Genomic DNA, 25,638 nt, shown 5'->3' with positions numbered 1-25,638 from the left:
AGAGAGTGTACACCTCCCGTATTTTGACAGCGTCAGGTTTCTACAGAGGGTGTGTAGCCTCTCGCAATTCGCCTACATCATTGGCATTCTAGAGAGGATGTGCTACCGTCCGCACGTCGTCTTCACCGTCATCTAACACGAAGATCATCTCTATCGCACTATCTTTATACCAAAAACTATGCGAGAATTATTTGCATCCCCTCACAAATTAGCCACCATCTTGATTATTCTCGCAACGTTGCTACGGACAATCAATTCTGGATGACATGGTCCCCTCCACCCTTTTGTTCAGGTATTCGTCATTATCTTCTCTCTTAAAATTACATGATACTGTTATGAATTTCGTGTATTCAAATCTCTCTTTTATTATACTATATTCTTTTAATTTTTTGGATTGTTATATCTGAATTGATTCAATATGTATAAAATACGTGTGTAGTTGTTAAGATAGAAAATGGGATAAAACTTACATTGTGTAAAGCTACATGGTAGGTTAGAAGGTTATCCGATATGGAACTTTAAACGATGAAAACGTAACAAATATAGAAAAAATGATATGACTTACATTAAGTGAAGCTATATGGTAGGTTAAAAGACGATGCTTTAAAAAACTACACCTCATCACTAGATAAGGAAGTATCACACCTTTCATACAGAGATGCTTTTCACGTGACGTGTGAGAAATGACGTAAGTTACTAAACTTTCGTAAAAACGAACCCATCAACAAAATCAGCGGCACAATGTCAACTTCAATCAACTTTGATCCTAATCTAAAGAAAAAAGAATCAAAATAAAGGTGATATAATTCACTGTTTGTCTAAAAATATACCGATGACGTACTTTAATTCTCATGTTATGTTATAAAAAAAAGTCAACAAACAACATAACTTTACCCTAAAGAGCCATAACGTATCTTACCTCCAACCTTTATACCCCAGGCTGTGCAGCGAAGAAAATCACCATAAATCCGCCCCTAGATAGCTAAGCCACCTCAAGCGTGGTCCTGCAGCAAAAGCAATAACGATCAGGGGAAAAAATCTTTTTCAGAAAAGGGGCGGAAAAAAAAAGAAAAAGGGAAACGAACACCTACCCCAGGCCCAGCGTAGAATCGGACAGGTGCACGCGAGCGAAGCCGCGAGACAGTGGGGTGGAAAAACGAAAAACCCAGCGGAAAAATAGAGAGGAAAAAGAAACGCAAGGAAAAAAAAAAGCAGGAGAGAGTGAAGAGAGAGAGAGAGGGGGGGAGCAGTGGCCTTGCCTGCCACACCACAGTGGTGGAAGGAAAGGGAACGAGAGGGGAAAAAAAACCCGATCTCCTCCCACTCCGATCGCCTCCTCCCCCGCCCGACCGCCGCTTCCGAAAGCTTCCCTCCCCCGCCGCGACGCCATGGAGCCGCACGCGGAGGAAGCGGCCGGAGGAGAGGGCGGCCGCGCGAGCCCCGGCGCCGGCCTCGAAGGTTCGTTTTCCTTAGATCTCTCACAGGCCGTACGGCGAGCGGATCTCGGTGGATTTGGGGGTGACGGGTGGGTGGGAGATTGCGTGGTTGCAGGGCCGATGTGGAGGCTGGGGCTGGACGGCGCCAACGGCGGCGGGGAGGGGGAGGAGGCGGCGCGGCTGCCGGAGCGGCCGGGCGAGGCGGACTGCGGCTACTACCTCCGCACGGGCGCCTGCGGCTTTGGGGAGCGATGCCGCTACAACCACCCACGCGATCGCGGCGGCACTGAAGTGAGCAGACTCCTCTCACTTCCCCTTTCGCGCGTACTCTTGAACTTTTCCCGATCTGTTGCGGCAACACGCGGTTGCCGATAAATGACTCTGCTTTAGGTATGTTTACCATGTAATCGAGGTAGTTACCGCGTGACCCCCGTGAGGATCACACCGCAGAAACTGGTGATTTGGGTAATGTGGTTCTTCTTTAGCGGATTATGAGCGCGGCACCTGTGGAATTTCCCCGTGGTGTCTTGTTATTACTTAATAGTTATCAGGTAGTGACATCAGAGTCTGGACCAGATCGTGGTGTGTGTACCTGGACGTCAGCAGCCCCTTGGAAGCGGATGGCCGGTTATGTGTGCTGCATAGAGTTCCTTCCTTTCATGGTTGATTCGTGATGCCTGCTATGCTGATCGTTGCTCTTCCTTGTTTGCTTCAAATTTACTAGTTTGGCTTTATTGTCACCTTCCAATTTTACTAGGTTGCAATCAATGCATTTGCTGAGATCCCATTTGTCCGTTCTCCATTTTTTCTCAGTTTAGTGTTGTCATAGTGATTCTGTTGAGTGGTGACATAAAAAGTTACCTTTTTCTCCATTTGGCAGTTATAAGTTTTCTATGTCAAATGTGACAAGAAACTGATGGCTTGTATAGTTTTTATGTTACTTTCATATGACATTGGTGGCCAATATTTGTTGGTACTTGATAGCTTAAAGTTACTCTTTTGTCCTGAATTTTTACGGATTAGGTGCTTTATGACCTGCTAAGCTTGCGAAAGGTCACAACTTTCAGTATCACTATTACTTAATAGTTATAATTTGCACTTGTAAGTATGCTTCTGATCCTTTAATGATCATCCTTAATGATTTAGGATCTCTGATATCTGGTGCAAATAAATCTCTAGTTGCCAAAAGTTTATGTTGTCAAATAGAATTCTTGGGAATAATTTTGCAATTTTTCATTAAGTGTGAAACTGATAGTAGTTTCTTTTTTACATCATTTTAAAACTGTAGTTTGGTGGAGGTGCAAAGAATGGAGCAGCATCAGACTTCCCAGAACGATTGGGTCAACCTGTATGTGAGGTACATTAGCACCATCGGACTCAAATTTAACTATCTTTCATAAAAAGTGAGCATCAGTCACACATTCGACCATCCATGGAGTAACTCCTGCACACTATTTGCCGCACTCAGTGTAACATGTACCTGCTGCTTGTCCACAGGCATGCAGGGTGCACAAATGAAAAATGAAGTAATGATTCACATCACTCATTATATGTATATGCCAGATGACTTGTTAGTTATTGGTGCTTTACTGCTTATTATTTTGTTTTTTTACAGTATTATTTGAAGACTGGGAGTTGTAAATTTGGTTCCAATTGCAAATATCACCATCCTAAGCAAGATGGATCTGTGCAATCTGTTGTGTTAAACAACAATGGGTTCCCTCTGCGCCCGGTGTGAAAGATCTCCGATGATTTTGCTTCTTTGCAATTTTTCTAATTATTTTTGTAAAAAAAGTATTGATATGAATGAACTGCAGGGTGAGAAAGAATGCTCCTACTATATGAAGACTGGGCATTGCAAGTTTGGTCCTACATGTAAATTTCATCATCCAGAATTTGGTGGTGTTCCGGTGATCCCTGGAATATATCCACCATTACAATCAGCATCTGTGCCCTCCCCCCATACATATGCTCCTCTTGCAAATTGGCAAATGGGAAGGTCGCCTGTAGTTCCTGGATCATATATACCAGGCTCATACACTCCGATGATGCTCTCATCTGGAATGGTTCCATTGCAAGGATGGAGCCCTTATCCGGTAATAATATGAACAGACTGCTTTATTTTCGATAAAAGAAGGCCTCTAATTTTAAGGTGAATTAAGAAAGGGGTCATAACAATAAAACTTGTGCAAAGATATAAAGCAAATGAAACAAGACCTTTTGTAAGCTAGTCCAAGATGAGAAATGTGATTATTGTATAGGCAAGAGCTAAAAGGCATTCACTTGTGTGCTAGCTGAAATTACTTGGCAATGCCAAGAAATTAAATACTGCAGTGCAATACAGTTGACTTGTTCAACAAATAACAGAAAGCAAAGGAAGATAATTTTGTAACCTAAAAGAGTGGAGGCGATCAGAAAGCGTTATTTTTCCCAAGTTTTACCTCTTATGTTTGATGCAGGCATCAGTAAACCCTGTAGCATCAGCTGGAGCACAACAAACTGTTCAAGCTGGACCATTATATGGCATTGGACACCATGGATCTTCAGCCACAATTGCTTATGGCGGTCCGTACATGCCATATTCTCCCTCAAATGGACAATCTAGCAATAATCAGCAGGAACATGGATTCCCTGAGCGGCCAGGGCAGCCTGAGTGTCAGTATTACATGAGGACTGGAGATTGCAAATTTGGAGCTACATGTAAATATCATCATCCACGAGACTGGAGCGCTCCTAAATCCAATTATATGTTCAGCTCTCTTTGCCTTCCACTTCGTCCGGTGAGCAGCCTGAACATGGTATAAATGTGTTGCAGGAAGTAATGATACTTCTAGAGTCATTATATTTCTCCAGGAATGGGTCAGACTTCCATAGTTTCAGGCAATTTGAACAAAAGAAACCTATCAAGCCATGCCTCCTCGCTACTAACAAAGAAAAGTTACACTCATATGATTTTAATAAAAATTCTTGAAGACAATTGCTTCAACAATACACTCATATGATTTTAATAAAAATTCTTGAAGACAATTGCTTCACTACTTGTTGAAGCCTCTTATATACAGGTGTCATTGGCCCCTTGTATCCCATGATAATTTCTATGCAAATGAGTGATTATCAAGCTTAGCATCTTTATGTAATTCTTTCCCCATAAACAACCTTGGCATGTTAAAGAGGTCACAGACCAGTCTATCAGTCTTGCTAGCAACAAAGGTGATGACCTTGGGAACTAGCAAAAGTTCACCTATTTATGATGCTGGGTAGTTGGAGATTGAATGAAAATTATCGTGGTCCATAAATATCTCAAGATAACGACAAATCTTTCTTTAAGCAAAGTAGATATAGGGAGGTTAGGTATTTATAAGTTGAATTTTTGAAAGATCGTGTTCGTAAAGTAAAACTACATGGAATTGCAGTGTTTCCCATGTCTTAGCATTGAGTCGGCTGCATCATCTCTGTAACTTTGATGCTCAAAGCTGTGTTGAAACTAAAACCTATCAGATAAGGCGTTTAAAAAAAAAAAAAAAAATCACCTCCCTAGTTATGCGGCTGCTTGTGACATTTATTATGATTGGATAAGTCACTCATAATAGCTCTAACAAGGGCTCCCATATATTCTCATACATCATATAATCTTTTCAATAGAATATTAATATATCATGAGATTGGATAATTGGTTTCATTATATCAGGATATCTACTCGAACCAATTGAAACCTTTAAAGGTTGATGAGACTCATTTCCCAACCAGCAAATTCGATGATGTGTATTTTACAGAAGAATTAAAGTATGCCATAAGTACTTAAAACTTCATTGTCTCTGTTGACAATTTGCTCAATAGCAATCAATTGATTTTGCTGCTGTGTGATGCTTAGAATGACTGAATGTTGGTGATTGAGAACATTGATCGGTCTGTCTCCAGTAAATTAAATGCTTGGCTTGGCACTGTGGAACCTATTATTGATGAGTTGATCAATTAACTAGTAAGGCTAGAACCTCTCATGTCTAGCTTGGGCTCTAGTTTGATCTGAACTGTATATCCTGAAAAATGAAATTAATTATTAGAAAAACATGATTGACATGATTAGCTTGTATCATCGGTATTCGTCGCTAATGGATATCAGAAAATTAAGTGATTAAGTTGTTGTTTTTTGGAATGTTGTTGGTTTGTTTTGCTTGATACCATGTGCACAGATGGCTACTAACAATGTTAATACCTCATCTCGCTATACTTCTCATTGATTTGCATTTACTAAAGATACTTTGTGAACTTTGTTATTGCAAAATAGTTTGATTTACATAAGGTACAAATTAGTTTTTGTTTCTCTTAAAAATCCCTTTTGGCAAGCCAATATTTAACAATGCATACTTCTGTACTGCAATTTTTTCCCCTGATGATTACCTGGTAGAAATCTTTTTTTAACTAACTGAAATGATAGCTATATAATTTTCTTAATCTAATTCTGTGATAATGAAATGCTTTATGATGAATCACTGCAGCAGGTAGTCATAAACTATGCAAGTTTTAGAAAGTGTTATCACAATGAGAATCAAGCGATCATCTACTTTGTCATTTGCTCAGAATCATGATACAATTTTATTTTATTTTTTTGGGTGGAGAACAAAGAAAGATATAGAATCTTCAATCTTGATACAGTACTAATTGTTGTGCCAACAAGTGTATCACTCGCGATTACATCTCCCCTGTCTAACTGAAGTGTTCAGTTCAAGTAAGCAAAAGAGTTTAGGGGGGCTAAGTTGCCCTTCTGAAATGTTAATATATGGCTGAACTTCATTGTACACTGCAAAATGCCCCATATATTACGAAAATACCTGTTTATAACAAGTTTATTTGCTCCATGATTAGTTGCATATTCCAGCTCCACACTAATTGTGATTATTGGTGTCAAATCCTGTATTAGTTGCAAAATCCTCAAAGTATATACCTCTTACTGAAGTTTGTTTAATATGCCAGGAAAAATTGTGCTGGACTTGGATCATGTAGTTATTTGTTATGTTTTCATGTAATGTGATATGCAGTTCTTACCAATCTTCTCTGTTATCTTAATTTGCAGGGTGCTCAGCCATGTGCGTACTTTGCCCAAAATGGATATTGCAGATATGGAGTTGCATGCAAATATGATCACCCAATGGGTACACTAGGCTACAGTTCATCTGCTTTGCCCCTATCTGACATATCAATTGCTCCCTATCCTCTCGGCTTCCCTGTTGCCACATTGGCTCCATCTTCATCTTCCCCAGATCTAAGGCCAGAATATATTTCAACTAAAGACCCTTCTGTCAACCAAGTAGTGTCACCAGTGGCAACACCCGAGCCTGTTGGAGCAATCTTGCCAAAAGGGGTTTTCCCTCCAGACACTATCATGCGAGCTCAGACTTCTACCGCAGGTGGCAGCAGTTCAAGCCCTGGTGGTGGTCACTAATTTTTCTGAGCTGAGTGGAGTGATCCTCTCAGCACAATTTTTCTATCACTTGATACAGGTGGGTTAGGCTTCCTGTGAATTTTCCTACTTCTTATGTAACTTACTGCTGCTGATAATGCATTTTATCTTGCTCTTTGACATCAGTTCCGATAGGCCTCTCCAATGTGAATAAGAAGCTGTGGCCTCCTTAGAGAAGGCTCGGCGAGGGTGGTTTTCTCTACCATCACAATAAGAGCATTTGATAGGCTACAAGCAAGCTCAATTCACTTGCAATTTTTGCGTTCTTCTGTTCATGCCCAAAACGGGAAAAAGGAAGGTTTTTGAATGCAAGGTTAGATAACTTGTTTGGCGCGGTGAGACTTGGATCCATTCCCTCGGTGAAAAATACTCAGGCAAGAAAATTTTCATTGTTATCAGGAAAATTTTAACATGCAAGAGGTTACTGGGTTTTGCTCCTCCACCTTCCAAATTTCTTTTTTCCTTTTTCCTGTATATTGTCATATATTACATACATATATCATCAACAGACTTGAGATTTGTAGCTACATATATATGTCCATACTGGGAGCAAGGCGCATTGTAACGGACAAGGAATGCTTAAATTAAGAGGCCTTGCTGTCATACTTAAAAGGTTGTATCGATGAGGTCAACTTCACACTTCAGCATTGTTCTGTTTTATATTAGTTCTGAGATGCGCGGAAAAGAAAATATGACCTTAGGATTATACGCATCTATCACACTTTTTCCATAAAGATGAATCGGTGCATTTAAAAAATCTCAGAGTTCATAGCCGTGGCCTAGAAAAGAATGTAGAATGCTTGTCTTTTTTCAGAGCATATAATACTTGCAAGTGGATATATTCCAACATATTCTGCAACTTGAGTTTTTTTTACGATGCAGAAATGCTGACTTAATAGACGTAAATGATTTTGTTTGGTGAGGAGACAGACGATTCTAAGGTCACAGGATGCTGGTTGAAGGGTTTGCTGTGTACCATCCATCTGAATTTGCTCCGAAAATAATGCCTGGTCATGCGCTGTAGAATTACCCCTTTTTAGTTTCGTTGGACTTCGTCGAAATACCAGGTTCCACTTAAAATGCAACAAGATGGAAATTTACCTGGCCGTCGATGAAAGCCTCCGCAAGCTCTGTCGCACCAACTTGGTTACAACATTGATTAAAAGAGATTATACTTTGTTATAACATTATTTAGACTAGGTCATAATTATAATATAATTTTTTCTTAATTTCTGCAGAAACAGAACTGTTTCATGTGAAATTTCTGCGTTCTCAACTCACCCATCACTAAAATCTTCGTCTCTATAGCTGTTGAGGTCGCCGCTACGCTCGATTTACTGTGTAAAAGCAGGGCCAAAATGTAAAGATTTCTCCAGCTTGAAGCTAATCTAATTTCTGTGGTGAAGCGAGCTGGACTGGACTACCCATGGGTGTAGTGTGGCAGTGGCACGTGACCATGGTCAGTATGAGCAGGGAGGAGAGGAAAGGAGGGGTTTGCCACCACCCCTCCCCGCCCCGCTTTCCCGTTTTCCCTCTTCCATTCCATTGAAATCGTGTGGTGTTGCTGCGGGGCGAGGCTAAAGCTAATTTTACCTGTGGATGTCCACGGGGCCCGAAATTAGAGTAGACCATGTAAACCATACAATTTAGCTAGCCCAATGTAGTAGCCCAACATCAAAGCAACAGACTTCTAGTCCACAACTCCAGTAGGAATCCCTCCGTATCCCCTTTGACCCAATCCAGAAAGCCCCAATCTACGACTCATTTCCTTCTCCCGTTTCGACGTCGCTTGTGCCCAATCCAGATCCCACGTGCCGCCGAGGTGCTCTGATCCCGTTGTTGTCGATCCAGGTCGCATCATCTAAGTGAGCATGCTATCATCAAGTAGTGTCAAGCTCTTCCTTCCTCATCTCGTACCTTGCTTGTGATTTGGATTGAATCTATAGAATGGGGTTTCATCCCGAACTAGGTCAAATCAACTACTTTTTTGTTAGATTTCCTAACTTGCTACTTGCGTTTGGACAGATTGCTTGTTTTGTTCTACAATTTTTTCTCTCTTCCTTTTTCTTTTTTGCAGAACTTACCTTGGATGCATACGTTGTTTCTTCATCATCTTTTTGATCATTTTCTCCGATTCCTGTGAGGAAGAAGAAGCCTCTATTCGCTCACCCCCACGACCCCATTGGGCATCGGGGCTATGTAGTTTGGGGTCAAGGCGGGGACTGTGTTGCAGGGATTGAGGCAGGGACAGTCTAGCATCCATCAGTTCCGATCCGTCCAGTTGCCACCTCTAATCAATAGGGATTAAAATTTTTATCTAAATTTTGGTGAAATTCGGTAATTTTAAAGGGAAATGAAATATCTAATTTTGATTTTTTTACTAACACGTGAGATTTATAGAGCAAAGGATGAAAAATAATTCATGTGAGTAATTTTTCTCGGATTTTTTCATAAAAATGATTCCTATGAGGAATTTCTAATCCCAAGTTTTTCTTTCACAAATTTTGGTCTTTTTCTGATGAAGAAAAAAAATCGTAAAACGAAATTGAAATCCCGGCCGCCAACCGGCCCTAGGCGCGACGGACACTGTAACAGTTGTTAAGGAACTGTTGCTACCGAGCGTAGTCCAACGGTTCTCCGAGAGCGATTGCAAAAGGAGACACAAGCGTAAGGGAAAAGCTGTCTATTCTTTATTCATCTATTTTTCTGTGTGTTACAACCAGGAGTCTCCCCGTATATAAATAACCAAAAACCCCTAAGTGTTGGACTGTAATCCTACTAGGATTCGAGACGGGTCCACTTCAATACGTAACATGCTAGGTTTCCTAACACTCCCTCTTGAGCACTTCTCGCGGAATGCATATGTCTCATCAAAACTCTCCAAAAACCCAATGGAAAAAATTAGGAAAAAGAGTACATAGCTCGCGACATGGTCACACAAATTGCCTCATTAAAAATCTTGCCATGAGAAACTTCAGGAAAACTCATATAAGGGAAAAGGAGTACAATTCACCCAAATACTTCAAATAATCTTCATGATTAACCTTGGGTACTTAATCTTCTGGACTAAGATTTAATTCTTCTTATCGGTGTTATGTCAAATATCTCCCCCTAAACTGTGCAACTCTCTAAGCCTCATCATCCTAATGCCACGAACACATCTTTCAAAACTAGATGCAGGGAGAGATTTAGTGAATAAATCTGCAAGATTCTCACACGACTTGGTATGCATTACCTTTATTTCGTTCATCTTATGCAATTCATGAGCATAAAAGAACTTGGGGTTGATATGTTTCGTTAAGTTGCTTTTCACATATCCCGTTTGCACTTGTGCGACACATGCAGCATTATCTTCATAGATAATGGTAGGGGTGTTAGTAGTGTTCAAGCCACATGACTGCTGGACGTGATTGATCACTCTTCTAAGCCATGCGCATTCTCGTGCGGCTTCATATAGAGCTATTATTTCTGAGTGGTTTGTCGAAGTAGATACAAGACTTTGCTTCGACGATTTCCAGGATATTGCAGTTCCACCACATAAGAAAATATAGCCAGTCTGTGATTTCGCTGTATGCGGGTTTGACAGGTACCCAGCATCTGCGTATCCAACCAGACTTAGATCCTGATTCTTTCTGTAGAACATGCCTAGATCTTTGCTATCTTGCAAGTAGCGCAGAATATCCTTCAAGCCCTTCCAGTGTTTTTTAGTGGGCTCTGCACTGTATCGTGCAAGTAGGTTTACTGCAAACGCTATGTCTAGCCTAGTGCAATTAGCCAGATACATCAGTGCACTTATTGCACTTAAGTATGGGAATTCCGGTCCCAATAATTCCTCCCCCTCTTCTCTAGGTCTATAGGGATCTTGATCTGCTTGTAATGATCTTTCGACCATGGGGGTTTTAGCAGGAAATGATTTTTCAAAACCAAACCGCTCTAACACCTTCTAAGTGTAGTTTAATTGATATACAAAGATTCTATTTGCCACATGCTCTAGCTACAGGCCCAAGCAAAATTTGATTCTACCCAAATCTTTCATTTCAAATTCAGACTTCATGTATGAACTTGCTTCTTCAATATCTTCTTCTGTACCAATGATATTCAGATCATCTACATATACAGATATTATGCAAAATCCATTCTGGGACCTTCTTATGAATACATAGGGACAATCCGTGCAATTTGTGTAGCCTTGTTTTCCAAGAAATTCACTCAAACAATTGTACCACATTCTACCTGATTGTTTCAACCCATACAACAACTTCTTCAATTGTACGCTATAAAGGTGTCTATTTCCTCTATCCTGATTTGGTAATAGTATTCCTTCAGGTACCTTCATATAAATGTCCGAATCTAGGCTCCTATAAAGATATGCGGTCATAACATCCATCAACTTCATTTTCAACTCCAGGTTGACTGCCATTGAGATTAAATATCTAAAGGTAATGCCACCAATTACCGAGGAATAAGTTTCTTCATAATCAACGCCTGGTCGTTGAGTGAAATCTTGTGCCACTAGTCGTGCTTTGTACCTCACAATTTCATTCCTTTCATTCCTCTTACGAACAAAAACTCACTTAAATCCGACTGGTTTGATGTGGGGAGGTGTGCGGCATACTGTCCCGAAAACCTCTCTTTTATTCAGGGATAACAGTTCAGCTGTTATTGCCTTCTGTCAGTCTTCCCAATATGACCTCATTCTACATTCAGCGAGCGATGCAGACTCAGGGTCATGATCTATGACTGTAGCAATTTTATTTGCGAAATATGTGTCAACTATTGTGGTTGCTCTATTCCAGGATTCCTCTGAATTCACATAGTTTATTACTATTTCATCATGAGCTGCACTTTCAGGTGCTTCTTTATCTTGCTCTTCATGATTTGGGGCAAGGGCCTTTAATTTACCAGCGTCGATTTCAGTGCGCGTATTTTCGCTGGTTTCTTCCTGAGTGGGAAGATTCAAATCTGGTATGACTACTTTCTGAGGTTCCATACCATCGCCAGGTCTCAACTGGCTCCCCTTCTTTTTCCTTTGGGGCACTTTTGTGATCGACTGTGGTAAGCTCTCATTTCCCACTTTCGCCAGACGTCTCCGGCTATTTGGGACTTGAGTAATCGGATTTCTTGTCCTTTTATTATTTTTCAGAGCTCCTAGGACAAGATAAGGGGTACCTTCTTTTGGTACTTTCACCCTCTCCGGTGCATTGCGTGCAGGCACATGCGAATTAGTCACGCTCTTCAAATCACAAAAATGATCAGACAGATTGTTTGCTAATTTCTGTAAGTCGATGATTTTCTGTACTTCATCATTTGCTTCACTAGTGCGAGGATCATGTGCCGTAATTCCTTCAGCCTGTCATATAATTTTCCGGTATTTCTCATCTAAGGGTTTATTTCCCCCCTAATGACGAAAAATTATTTTCATAAAAAATGCAGTCAGCGAAGCGGGCCGTATGCAGATTTCTAGTTGCTGGTTCTAAATATCGGATTATGGATGCAGTCTCATAACCGACATAGATTCCAACTTTCCGCAAAGGCCCCATAGCAGTCCGCTGTGGCGGCGGTATCGGCACATAAACTATACATCCAAATTTGCGTAAATGGGAAATCTTCGGGATCACCCCTTGCACTAGTTGCATAGGTGAATGGATGTTGTAGGAGGAGGGTTTGTAATTAATGAGGGCAGCTGCATGCAAGACTGCGTGTCCCCAACATGTAGCAGACAAATTACAGTGCTGCAACAACGGTCTAGCAATGAACTTTATTCTCTTGATCAGTGCTTCGGCTAGTCCATTCTGGGTGTGGACATGCGGTACAGAATGTTCAACTTTAATCCCCATGCCAGTGCAATAATCATCGAACGTTTTCAAAGTAAATTCTCCAGCGTTGTCCATTCTAATGGACTTCACTCGATGATCCGGAAAATTATTCCTGATTTGTATGATCTGCGAGATCAACTTTACAAAGGCGTGGTTACGGGTAGATAATAAACATACATGCGACCACTTCGAGGACGTGTCTATTAACACCATAAAGTACCGAAACGGGCCAGAAAGCGGCTGAATAGGACCACAGATATCCCCCTGGATTCTGTCCAGGAATGCAGGGATTTCATCCTGTACCTTCAAGACAGATGGTCTCACTATTAATTTCCCGGTAGCACATGCAGGGCATACAAAATCTTCATGATTTGGAAAATTCTTCACATTTATGTTATGACCTTGTGAGCTAGTAATTATGTTCCTCATCATTCTAAGACCAGGGTGACCTAATTTATCATGCCATAGGGAGAATAATTCCGCACTACGGAATACAGTCTTTAATGTTGTGAACACTTCAGGTGCCCTAATATGAGTGTAGTACAAGCCACTGCTCATGGAGGGAAGTTTTTCTAATATTCTTTCTTCACTATCATGCTTAGTGATGTATAGGTACTCCCTATCATCTTCTTCACCAGTTTCTACATGGAAACCGTTAGCGCGAATGTCTTTAAAACTTAAGAGATTCCTTGTAGATTCAGGATATAGCAATGCTTCTTCAATGTGCAAAGTAGTTCCCATAGGTAGTGTGACTGTGGCTCTTCCAGATCCAATTATGCATTTATCACTACCAGTGACAGTCATTACCTTTCCAGAGCTATTTCTGATAGAATGGAAATACTTCTTTTCTCTTAAAATTGTATTTGTGGTTCCACTATCCACAATACACACTTCCTCCATGCGGGCGCCACACATATTCTATAAATAAAGCATTCAATCATTCACATGCAAGAAGGTAGCACAAAGACTAAATACTTTATATATACTATCGAAAAATTATTTGCAGCTAAGATCCACTCTTCTAGAGCTTGCATTTATTCAATCCTCCTAAATTCGGCAACTAACTAAATAAATAGCTAATTACTCTAATTCTAGATAGAGTCTGCGAAACATCTGACCACTTCATCTTCAATGGCTTTGTTTTTCGCTTCATTCATTTCGGCATCTACTATGGCAGTGGAAGAGGGCAAATGGAGGCCTCTGCATCCTTCATTGGGAGTTCTTTTACAGTCATTGCGGGAGCATCATCAACTTCCATGTGGGATGCATCTCTTTCAACTTCGACTGCTTTGTCCTCTTCCATCCCCACTGCAATGGTGAGGTGTGCTTCTGGCTGCTCTTTCTTCTTCTTCCAGAATGCTTCCACAATATGCTTAGGTGCTTTGCAGATACGGAACCAATGGCCCCAAACACCGCACTTAAAGTATGTCTGGTTCTGCTCACCATAAGGCTTGACTTCTTTCTTTATCTTACCATTATCATCACTAGGCTTGACTTTGCCTGTCACCACTTTCTTTCCTCCCTTCTCCCGCTTCTTATTGCGGATCTTGCGCGCTTTGAAAGAGAGTTGATTGACTTCTAGTCTACTACTCCTTCCTTGTGGCTGGAATAAGAAGTTCTTGTTTATGACTTCGTCATGAACTTCATTGAGTTGCAACACATCAATCAATTCTGAATACTTCTTGTAATTCGATTGACGGTGATTGCGTGCGGATTCTGCCGCATTCGAGTGGAAAGTGGAGAGAGTCTTCTCAATTTTCTCCTCTTCTGTGATCTCTTTCCCACAGAGACACAGTAGTGTGCATATACGGTGTAGCGTGGAGTTGTACTCTCTGATATGCTTAAAGTCACAGAAACGGAGCCGGACCCATTCTTGCTCTGCTAGAGGCTTGATGGTGTACTTAAGACGCTCAAAACGCTTCTTCAGTGCGTCCCATAGTGCCTTAGCGTTGGTCACTACCATGTACTCATCCTTCAAAGTGGGAGAGAGATAATGGCAGAGAAAATGAAGTGCCTGATCATTCTCATCATCCGTGGAAACAATTGTACTACTTGTTCCCAGGCCAATTGCAGCGCGGAGCCTTTTTGCTCCCAGTACAATCCGAACATCCGATGCCCAAGTGAGATAGTTGCGGCCATCAGCACTCAGCTCAGCGAACTCCTTGTTCGTGATGCCAGCCATCTACATTTTTTTAATAACGCAAACATTACTACTAGTAAAGTTGCATCATGTTGCTAAATTGAATTACTGCAAAATTTCTGATATTTTTCTATGCTATTATTCTAATTTACTGTATTTAAATGCATAACAGGCAATTTAAACAGTAAAACAATAATTAACAGCATAGAAATCATAATAAAGGAATTAAGTATTGCATAAATACTAAAATAAGTACTAAATTCGGATTCTAGGGGATTTTCTATGCAAAAACATGTTTTCTAGGAAATTTTCAGAACTTAAAAAAAACCAAAAATTGCGCTTAAATACTGGAAAAAATCCGAAGGTTTAAATGCAAAATCCCCTTTTTTTTTTCTTTTTTTCTTTTCTTATCTCGCCGGTTACTGTAGCTCGGGCCAGACCCTTTTTTCTTTTCGTTTCGGCCCAGTCCGGCTCGTCCCAACCCGCATATAAGCCGGGCGGCTAGGGTTTCCAACCCTAGCTGCCGCATTCACCGTGTCCCGGGTTTGTCGGCGAGCAAGGGAACGGCGGCGGCGCCCGGCGGCATGCTTTCGGAGGCGGCGCGCGAGCTTGGCGGCGACGCGATAGGGAGGGCGGCGGCGCCTTGCGGGGCGCGACAGGGAGGCCGACGCGGCCGGATGCGCGGCGGCGGTGGGACGGGGAGGCCGCCGGCGCCTTGCGGGGCGCGACGGGGAGGCCGACGCGGCCGGATGCGCGGCGGCGGCGGGACGGGGAGGCCGGCGGCGCCTTGCGGGGCGCGACGGGGAGGTCGGCGTGGCCGGATGCGCAGCGGCAGCGGCAGCGGGACGGGGAGGCCGGCGGCGCCTTGCGGGGCGTGACGGGGAGGTCGGCGTGGCCGGATGCGCAGCGGCAGCGGCAGCGGGACGGGGAGGCCGGCGGCGCTACCGAGCGTAGTCCAACGGTTCCCCGAAAGCGATTGCAAAAGGAGACACATGCGTAGGGAAAAATCTATCTATTCTTTATTCATCTGTTTTTCTGTATGTTACAATCAAAAACCTCCTCCTATATAAAGAAACAAAAACCTCTAGACTTCAATACTACTAGGATTGAAGACAAACCCACTTTAATTCGTAACCTGCTAAGTTTTCTAACAACAGTAACCGTGGCAGCGCAGGGCCAACCAATCCACGCGTCCGCTTCGCCCGCTGCCTGCCCCCCAGCCAGCCCCCACCCCAGGGCAGGGCTCCAGTGTCCAGGCCGCCGAGGCCGAAAACCACTCCCGATCCGTCGCTCTCACGGCGCAAAAGGCCACTACGAGCGCGAGCGTACGGGACGAGGCGCGACGGAGAGAGAGAGAGAGAGAGAGAGAGCGAAGAGGAGTCGGCAGGAAGCAACCGCTTGTCTGCGGAACCGCAGCGCCGAAAATTTCGGGATTCTTTTTCCTTCATTTTTTGAAGTATATTGGTGCTCGCTCGAGCTTCCATCGAGGCTGATCGGCGAGGGCAGGCACCCTATCGCCTTCTTCCGGAGCGTGGCCGATGGAGCCGTACGCCGTGGAGACGAGCGGCGGCGGGGGCGACCGCCCCGAACCCGGTACCGGACTCGAAGGTACCCCCCCCCCCCCCCGCGGTTCGTGGTTCGTTCGTGCAATTGGGGTTGCGTTTGGGGGTTTTGGGGTCGCCGCTGGTGTACTTGGTTGCTAGGGTGTTTGGATCTCCGATATGTTGATGCCGTGTGGCTGGTTCCGCAGAGTCGATGCGGAGGCTGGGGCTCGGCGGGGAGGAGGAGGCGTCGGCAAAGCTGCCGGAGCGGCCGGGGGAGGCGGACTGCGCCTACTACCTCCGCACGGGCGCCTGCGGCTACGGGGAGCGCTGCCGCTACAACCATCCACGCGATCGCGCCGCTGCGGTGAGCCCCCACTTTTCCGCTGATTTCTTCTCTTTTTTTTCTCCCGGCTCTGCTCTGTTTTGTTTGGTTTTTTACGTCTCGTGCTCTGCTTCGCTCCACTGTGGTAGTGGTGAGCTAAGCAATTCTGCTACCCTGATACCGACGCATTGAATTACAGCTGGTTGGTGGGGACGAGTGCGTTGCTTATTGCGATGAGTGGTAGTTACAATAAGCACATGGAAGTGAAAGTTGACTTTGTGGTTGTTAGTACTTAGTAGGTGTCTTTGGTGATTGTATACGGTTTGGTGTCCTATTGTTTTGTGGTTGATGTGGAGAATTCAGAGTTCCAACTTTGGCTCTGGATACCTGCATACCACTTAGGAACTTACTAGATTGCATTGTAGGCCTGGTCTGTCATTGCAGTTCTACTTCTATTAGGAAAACATTGCTAGCCCTTTTTCTCTCTTGCTTAAATAGATGACTGTGTTCACATATCTGCAATGGGTAGGATTCAGAACCTTCGTCAAACTAGTTTACTGTAGCTATGAATTTGCAACACCAGATTGAATTTAGCGAGATTTGGAGTCGGATGTATATACTTATATTTGGAAAATATTTTATCCTGCTATGATTTAAACATATATTGTTTTAATTCCGCTCTGTTTAGGTTCATGGAGTTGGAAGGACCACAAGTACGGTGGAATACCCAGAGCGACCGGGGCAGCCACTCTGTGAGGTAACTAAACTGATTATGAAGCTCTTGCTAATTGATACTTCAGCCCACAATATATGATTTTTTTTTAATGTGGTTTGGTGGAGACTCTGGTGAGTGGTGACAATTCTTCGTTTTTTATTGCAGTACTATGTGAAGAATGGGACTTGTAAGTTTGGCTCCAATTGCAAATATGATCATCCCAAAGAAGGTGGTTTTGCACCTGTGGTACTAAATAGCAGTGGATACCCTCTACGTTCGGTGGGGGTTCTCATTCAATCTAAGTTTCTATTTAATTCTTGATCTTCTTTGCTCTTTTGTATGAAAGTTCCGTCGTTCATGCAGGGTGAAAAAGAATGTTCCTATTACATAAAAACTGGGCATTGCAAGTTTGGAGCTACATGTAAATTCCATCACCCAGAATATGTTGTTTCGGAGACGCCTAGCATGCAACCATCAACTATTTCTTCCCCTCATCCATATCCACATCTTGCCAATTGGCAAATGGGGAGGCCTCCTGTTGTGCCAGGGTCATTTTTACCAGGCTCGTATCCACCAATGATGCTCCCATCTACAGTTATGCCAATGCAGGGATGGAACCCTTATATTGTAAGTTTCTATTACTTTTCATCTTGTTCTTTACTTCTTTACACAGAAGCTACTCCAGTATATAAATTAGGAATAATATTTTTTTATATAAATTGGATTGTTAAATATAGACCAAAATAGCACGAATAAGTTCATAGCATCCCTTATTAGTGATGTAATATTTACTGTCTATCACAATAAATTAAAGGCATTGACCTGGAAATGAAGACTTTAGAAGACCCCAACTAATTGGATGCAACTTAGTAATTCCTTCATGTCTTGAAGAATGCAACATAGTCATAAAAAGAGAACACTATTGACTGCCTTAATGTACTTTTCTCTATTTTATTCATAGTCACCAATGAACCAAGTTACACCAGCTGGGGGACAGCAAACTATTCAAGCAGGGTCACCGTATGGCTTATCGCACCATGGGCCTACGTCTGTAGTCACTTATGGCAGTCATTATGCGCCATTGTATTCTTTAGCTGGGCCTTCAAGCAGCAACAAACAAGAATATGGCTTTCCAGAGCGGCCAGGGCAGCCTGAATGCGAACATTACATGAAGACAGGAACCTGTAAATTTGGAGCGACATGTAAATATCATCATCCCCACTTCAGTGCAACGATGTCTAACTGCATGCTGAGCCTTCTAGGTCTTCCACTTCGGCCTGTGAGTAGATCTCATACATCTGTTTTCATACAGGAAACTAATATGTTGTCTCCAGGAAAGATAGTCCAAATTGATTTGCATCCTTGTTTACCATTACGCAGTTTATTATCTGATACAATGTAATTGATAAGTGACTTTTAATTTGCACTCCAGGTGATCTTTTTGTCCAATTTCACTTGCATTTAGTTTGCCCCAATTGCAAGGTCATCGAAGCCTGATGATCACTCAGTACATTCATCTTAGAAGCTTTATAAATTCAAAATTATATGCCATCAAAAAATATATTGTTGCATTTAGTTGACATTCTGTTGGGAACCAACTTGCATTTTGAATATGATGATTTTGAACAAAACAGATGAGTCACTGCACTTTCATCAATTGTCCATTCGACATGTTAGTTTTGTCACCGAAGTCCACCCACAATTTATTCATTGTTCATTCAGAGCACTGCTCCTATTAGTCAAACAGGTCATCGCGTCTCCAAGTCCGTGAATTATATAGTGTACTTAACCAGAATATGAATCACAGCTGGCACATTGTAGTGTTGTATTCATACAATTTACTCGGAAATCTGAAGCGGAACATGTACATGGAAACACGCTAAGACTTACTAGGAATGGATCTGTTTGGGTATGTCTTAACCATATTTTCAGTTTTTTGTATATCCAACTATCCATCTTAAAATGTGGATAGCATGCTGCTTTATGAATCATCAATTAAATACAGAACAACACTGAAAGAACCAGACTAATGACCTATGATTTATCTAGGAGATTCCTGATCTTGTGTGACTTATTTGTTGGTTCCGCTCCATAGTGTAGACTTTTGATCTGTCCATTATAAATTGTGCTTCAGTACAGGTTTTACTTTTTCCCTGCATACACATGGAAATGCAAAACTAAGATACGACCAACTATGTTCTTTTGAAGCATTCTTGGTTGTGTAACCTCTGTTGTTTCTCATTTCTCACTAGTGTAACCAGGTGCTCTTCAAATAGCTCTGTACCTGTAGAATAAACACATCATTAAAGTGAAATATAATAATTCGTGCATCATCTCATTCCATTCTGTTGATGTTTTCTTGGGGCAATATCTTATTTACAAAGTCCACACCTTATTAAACTAAAAAAGCGGAACCCCTGTACTTAGTTACAAAGACTTCAATTCTCGACCTATTTAGAAATTGATGGTTGCTTTTGCTTGCTTGCACATTAAAAAGTTTAAAATCCTCTGCCTTTGTTACAACAGTATGCTGGAAAGCTAACTAGTGGAAGACTAACTGTAGAATTTGACAAATGCAAGATTTTGTGTTAAAAATAGTACACATTTACCTTCTTTGATCTACGTTTTTTTGTTGAATGAAATCTACTATCTGTTTATGTAGATGAAGCAACCATCCTTATGATAGAACTTGGATAAACTAAACTCTATTCCCCTGTGACATCACAAAAGAGGCTGGGAGGGAGAAGCTTATTGAAGATATCAACAAACTTCATTTGTTGTGATGTGGCATCTGTCGTGAATTCAGTTTCTTTTAGTTGAACCTTGCAATGGTTATGAATGTACTTGTGCTATCCTTGTTTTCTTGCACTTTGCAATATATTTTTCTGAGCTTAACTTGGCACAAGCAAATCTAAGTTAATGTTCCTCTAGTATTTCATTGTGGCTGCAAGAGATAAAGCATAGGAGAGTCTTGTGTGACATTGAATTTCTCATAATGAAGCATGGTAGAATTGAGAACATTAATGTAGATACACAAGGTTAAAAATGGCATTATCTGTTGTCTCTTTTCTATTCTGTTCTTGTTTGCGCATGGAGCTGTATGCTCATCTGAAGCTTCCCTTAATTTGCAGGGTTCTCAGCCTTGTGCTTACTTTGCACAGAACGGCTTTTGCAAATTTGGGCCGACATGCAAGTTTGATCACCCGATGGGTACTCTAAACTATAGTCCTTCAGTGTCATCGCTTACTGATGTGCCAGTTGCTCCATATCCTATCAATTTCCCTGTTGCTCCTATGGCTCCATCTCCATCATCTTCTGATCTGCAGCCACAATACACTCTGACCATGGAGTCCTCAGCTAACCAGCCAGCGGTGCCTGGAACTACATATGGACCTATTGGATCGATATCAAAGGTTTCTGCTCCACACACGCTTATCCGATCTCCAACTTCTACCGCTGCTGGCATGCAAGCATCGTAACAAGCCACAGTGGAGAGATCTAGTCCCCTTTCTGTTATGAAGATGGATCTTCATCAAGCTTCCCAGGATTTTTTTGCCATTGGTGAAACGAGGTCTCATTCGTTTTTGCTCCAATTTGACTCTCACATCAGATCTATCTTCTCTTACTCTCAGAATCAGTTTACTTAGACCCCCTATCAATTGTGAATTAGGCTGCAGCTGACACAAAAAAGGCATGACCAAGGAGGGGTAACCTTTGCCACCTCGATAAATTCAAAGATAGAAATTGGCAAGCTCACTCACTCGCATTTTTCTGTTCATCTCTGAAACGAGAGAAGGGAGAGAATTCTGAAATTTAAATTAGCCGGCTATCTTCATTGCAGTATGATTCCAAGGACTTTTATTATCTCGTACATAATTACCGGAGCAGGCCACTAGATGCACCGTTACAGGGGACTTTCATATCTGAAAACTAATGGGTTTTGCAGCTCTTGCTCAAAAATCTTTTGTTTATCTCATCATCTTATATATATGTATATCCCCGGGAACAGCACCTATATATGACTTGCGCTATATGTATATTCATACTGAGAACAAGGGACATTGTAACGGAACACTTGGAACCCTCAATTGAATCATCTGAAACTATTCGCTGATTGGTATCCAAATTTGAATCTGTTGCACTGTCTTTTAGTCGCGCAAACTGTATGATTCCATTTGTTGTTTGTCAGAATTTGTTGGTTTAGTTTCTGGTTTGTGAACTGCGGAGTACAGACTCTAGCTTGACCACAGGCTACATAAGATTTGTTACCTACGTTAATATAGTTAACTCCACATGTGATTAACAGGGTACATCTACACCTCAGATGCCTTCAAATCAATTTTTTTGGTTTTCAGTTGGTTCCTCAGCCAATAGATTTTGACCAACCCGTCCTCAACTGCCCCGAGTCAGAGGTTTGATATTTAGCTCTGCTACCTTTACCGGCTGTGCTTCAACGTGGAGATAGTCTTTATATGACCTCTGATAAAGGCTGAGGTAATGGTAAAAATTAAAACCTCCTTTTAATTTTTTTTTAAAAAACTGCTCTTTAATAATTGACAATGCCTTCGCCACGTCTGGTAGAGTTTTTTTTTCAACTGCCCTTGTATTTTGGATCGACCGTGGATAGATTGGTCGATCTAGCAAGCAATTGACAAGAAAGTGGACGCGTTCACAAAGAAGATTGCCTCGATCGAATAAAAGTTAGTTCACGCTTTGTTAGCACGACTGTCTACGCGTTCACAAAGAAGCTTCCCAATAAAGCACAAGATTATGGATTAAGCACACGTGACATAGCGACGCGCACCAAATCTTCTCCTGTGCAGAGTCTCCGACGTTGTTCGATATGATGCCCATATATTCGATCAATAGCAGTTTCCACGACGAAACGTTCAATTATATTGATTGTATTCATCCTAGATTGGACACTGTTAGCACGAATCAGGTTCTAGTTAGCTATAGGTTTTAATTTGCTGGTGAACTAGGACGCTGCAGCCGCACACTCCTTCAGTTTCAAATGATAGCCACGGGTTGACTCGGTGCGGTCTGTAATAGTAAATTTTGATTATTAATTTTGTAATTTTCATATTTCCCGTAGCAACAAAATCTTAATCATAGGAAAGTACTTTCAAATAGAAATTCAATGATATCTATTTTTCCCACAAAATCTACGTATAGTTAGCCTAATGATTGGTAAAAAAATTATGGTGCTTGCATCTTGAAATGTGTGCATACCTTAGAAAAGGAAACGGATGGAGTACTAATTAAGTATACGTACCGGAGTTTTACAAAACCTGGCCGTAACCGGTTAACTATGAGTTAATTTTACCGGTGGATACCGGTGTATTGTAGCTACCAGTTGAGGCCTCTTTCGAGCTATTTGTCTTATATGCAACAGACATACATTCATATACAATTTTTGGTCACAAAATAGTGACGTTTTTGGTACGCGCGCGTGTGCTCAAACCTTGTAAAGTCCGGTCATCTATCTCTTTAATTGTTATAATAGACACATAAAATTGAGGTGTACATTCGTCTCGATAAGTCTTTCATACAAGTATAATTTTGTTGACTTCTTCATATGTATACTAAAATAAAATGAGTGGTAAATATTGCGTTTTAAGGACCGTACGCCTCTTTTTTCTGACTAAAGAGTATACGTGTTTTGTGGTTAAAAAATTCTTGAATATTTCGGGGAAGCTCTAGAAATAACCAGTAGCTATCTGTTTACCTGATATCGACGGAGTCTGGCAAAAGTTTGAAGTCAGACTCTTTTTAATCCCGCTACATACTATATAAGGTGAGGATTTTGATTAAGGAAGCACAAAAATTGAATAGAAAACAGGAAAAAGAGCGCTTACTACAACCCTACTGAAAAGTAGTCTCTCCAGTGATCCGGCAAGAGTCTTTTTACCCCTCCTGAACCAAAAATATACGAGAAAAAATAAAGAAGTAGAGGGCCCAGCCTAATGTATGACCCATTTCTGGATTTCACCAATCTTATAGCTTCTGCCGTGCCGGGTCTTCTCGGAGACATCCGATAGCTTCTGCTTGTTAATTTCGTGCTAATCAAAGCATGGGGCATGGCTGGTCGATCTGGAACCCTGGCACGATAGCTGTCACGATCAAATCACGAATCGTCAAAAATGCAGTGTGAACGTGGACAAGTCCTGGGTTTGAACGAAATTTAGCATCTTAAGCCCTTGATTGGAGAGCAGTAACTTGTGCTTCGATGCAGTCACCAGCAGTTAGCCAGACCAACCAGAGTAAGTACTACTGCTAGGTAAAGCTACATTTGTCTAAATATTCTCAAGTGGAAAAACGAGAGGAGGAATCACACATAAAATGAAGAATATATCGAATATTATTGTAGACGACGATCGATGAGCCTCATCAGCACGTGTTCAATTCGTCAAAAATAGTTAGGCACGAGCTCGCCTTTCCAGCTAGCAAGTAGCAGCTATCTTAAGATTTCAGTGTACAGTTGCATGTACGTGAGAATATGTGTGTGTACAGACAGCATGCTACATACGCGTAAGATCAATCGAATATGATTCCCATCTAGAATTTCTCGGCTGTAAGTAAAGCTAGCTGGGATGGCTGCATGCATGCATGCTGGCCAGCTCAGTGACGGAAAGTGCCATTCACAACTTGGTGTACTTGTTGTACGTACCTGCCTAATCATTAATTCCCTGATGGTTTTTGTTTATACCTAGGGCACATCTATACTCCCAACTTGGTGAGTGCTGTATGAACGTCGGTTCCCAATGAAGGGCTTTGTTTAGGACGCAGAAATTTCATATGAAACAGTACGTCCAGTTCCTGTAGTCATTGGAAAAAAATCTCCTGCGTTTCAATGTGTCAAGGAAGAAGCTTGTGTGGCTGCTGCATGCAATTATCCCGGCTGTCTTGTGTGTTGCGTACGTATGAGTACTGTTAAGGTGTCATTGCTTGCAGAACAACCAGCAATATTCTACTACTAATACTAAATTAGAGCGCCACATTTATAGTAGCATAAATTCCCCAGCAGGATAGCTTAGGTAGGACACAGCATAAATTCACACGTACATAGAACAACAACTATTAGTAATGCATATATTCAGGAGGAAGATTAACGATAACTTTTTGCATAGAGGCTTGATTGATTAGAAAAGCGACTTTAACACAGAAACATTTCTTTTGCATGCGGCGCTCATCTCCATATCGTACTGCACAGCCAGACCGGCTCCGATTAATCAATCCATCAGCTAGCATGCCAGTTTAATTACAGGGAGAAGTAACGGAGCCAAATGTGTCGTCACGCAGCTAGGCACTACGAAATTAGGATAAGCCAAAATCTCTCTTTGCAGATGCTTCAAGCTTGTCAATAGCGAAAAGCAGAGATCAATTCACCCCGCATTATTCCTGACGTACACCAAATATATACTTGACAATGAGCGAGTATCAATTTTGTTCCAGATAAAAGCGATCTCAATCGAACGAATTAATCCCTTTCGCTAAAAAAATTGCTCCAAGGATAGGCACGTACAGCTCAAATTCTCTTGTGTGATGGCTAACTAAAGTACTAAACTATAGCAAGTGAATCGTATTCCCTTCTTGGGAATTTTGGCTCTTTTTGTTTTCTTTTTGGGGAAAAGGTTGGTAGGATTCCCTGCACGATATTTATTTATTTCTATCGAGCGATCCAATACTAGAATCTGTTTAGTAGAGCTCCAGCTTTAAGAATTCTCAGAGCTGTATATTCCTAACATCAGAAATTTGTGGAGCTAAACTGTAGGGTACACTGAGGGTATTTGAGTGAGTTATTTTATTTCTATTTTAATCTAAAAATATAGATTTAAATCACTTTATTTTAGTCTACAAACACAAGATCTAACATGAAGCTAGGAGTTAGAGCTATGCCGAACAAATTCTTATTCTGAGCACCATCCAATTAACTTTATTTATTAATGATGCACGAACAATTTGTAGCTAGCTAGATCTCCCCATTATCAATTAAGCAAGCATTTTCACTCCAACATCCCCACCAAGAGAAGAAAAAATCTACCTGTCTTGACGGCAGCGCGACAAGTGGCGAATTATCATGACCTCATACTGATCTGTCACCTGAATTTGGACTTCACATAATATCATGATGCGATATATTGCACACACTTTTCAACAATTCGTGCAGTTGTGTGTATCTTTCGTTTGTTTCATTTCGCAAATAT

General features: G+C 41.6%; 3 protein-coding genes across 4 annotated transcripts; 2 read left to right on the top strand and 1 right to left on the bottom strand.

Annotated features, from left to right (window-relative positions):
* Positions 1-1,224: 1,224 nt before the first annotated feature.
* LOC133909238 (zinc finger CCCH domain-containing protein 6-like) lies at positions 1,225-7,538 on the top strand. Of its 2 annotated transcripts, none has more exons than XM_062351577.1 (8): positions 1,225-1,458; positions 1,552-1,727; positions 2,725-2,793; positions 3,052-3,168; positions 3,254-3,532; positions 3,896-4,234; positions 6,508-6,934; positions 7,021-7,538. In XM_062351577.1, exons 1-7 carry the CDS (start codon positions 1,389-1,391, stop codon positions 6,874-6,876), a joined length of 1,419 nt encoding a protein of 472 aa, XP_062207561.1. In that variant the 5' UTR covers positions 1,225-1,388; the 3' UTR covers positions 6,877-6,934; positions 7,021-7,538. The 2 variants fall into 2 exon arrangements, with proteins under 2 accessions (XP_062207561.1, XP_062207570.1); XM_062351586.1 differs by having other exon boundaries at positions 1,227-1,458; positions 3,896-4,216.
* Positions 7,539-15,366: 7,828 nt separating this feature from the next.
* Positions 15,367-16,334, bottom strand: LOC133931006 (uncharacterized). The gene is made up of 2 exons (XM_062377822.1): positions 15,986-16,334; positions 15,367-15,791 (listed from the first exon to the last, which is right to left on the bottom strand). The coding sequence occupies exons 1-2, from the start codon at positions 16,332-16,334 to the stop codon at positions 15,367-15,369; spliced, it is 774 nt and encodes a 257-aa protein (XP_062233806.1).
* On the top strand, positions 16,053-21,545 carry LOC133909229 (zinc finger CCCH domain-containing protein 5-like). Its single transcript, XM_062351566.1, is given in 8 exon segments — positions 16,053-16,458; positions 16,601-16,758; positions 17,405-17,473; positions 17,597-17,710; positions 17,795-18,058; positions 18,393-18,710; positions 20,563-20,904; positions 20,907-21,545. Coding segments are annotated over 8 exon segments (1,362 nt in total). The 5' UTR covers positions 16,053-16,388; the 3' UTR covers positions 20,934-21,545.
* The last annotated feature ends 4,093 nt before the right edge of the window (positions 21,546-25,638 follow it).

The sequence above is a fragment of the Phragmites australis genome, chromosome 1 (assembly GCF_958298935.1).
Source record: "Phragmites australis chromosome 1, lpPhrAust1.1, whole genome shotgun sequence".
Lineage (NCBI taxonomy): Eukaryota > Viridiplantae > Streptophyta > Magnoliopsida > Poales > Poaceae > Phragmites > Phragmites australis.
The sequence above is the reverse complement of the archived record's forward strand: the minus strand, read 5'-3'. Positions and strand labels throughout refer to the sequence as shown.

What these genes read in the sequence shown, in the direction of transcription:
- LOC133909238 (XM_062351577.1), top strand. Translation starts at nt 1,389, where the DNA reads ATGGAGCCGCACGCGGAGGAAGCGGCCGGAGGAGAGGGCGGCCGCGCG. An exon ending in CCCCGGCGCCGGCCTCGAAG is followed by an intron (nt 1,459 to 1,551) that starts GTTCGTTTTCCT and finishes GCGTGGTTGCAG; the next exon opens with GGCCGATGTGGAGGCTGGGG. An exon ending in ATGGGTTCCCTCTGCGCCCG is followed by an intron (nt 3,169 to 3,253) that starts GTGTGAAAGATC and finishes AATGAACTGCAG; the next exon opens with GGTGAGAAAGAATGCTCCTA.
- LOC133931006 (XM_062377822.1), bottom strand. Translation starts at nt 16,334, where the DNA reads ATGGAAGCTCGAGCGAGCACCAATATACTTCAAAAAATGAAGGAAAAA. An exon ending in GTTGTTAGAAAACTTAGCAG is followed by an intron (nt 15,792 to 15,985) that starts GTTACGAATTAA and finishes TACGCTCGGTAG; the next exon opens with CGCCGCCGGCCTCCCCGTCC.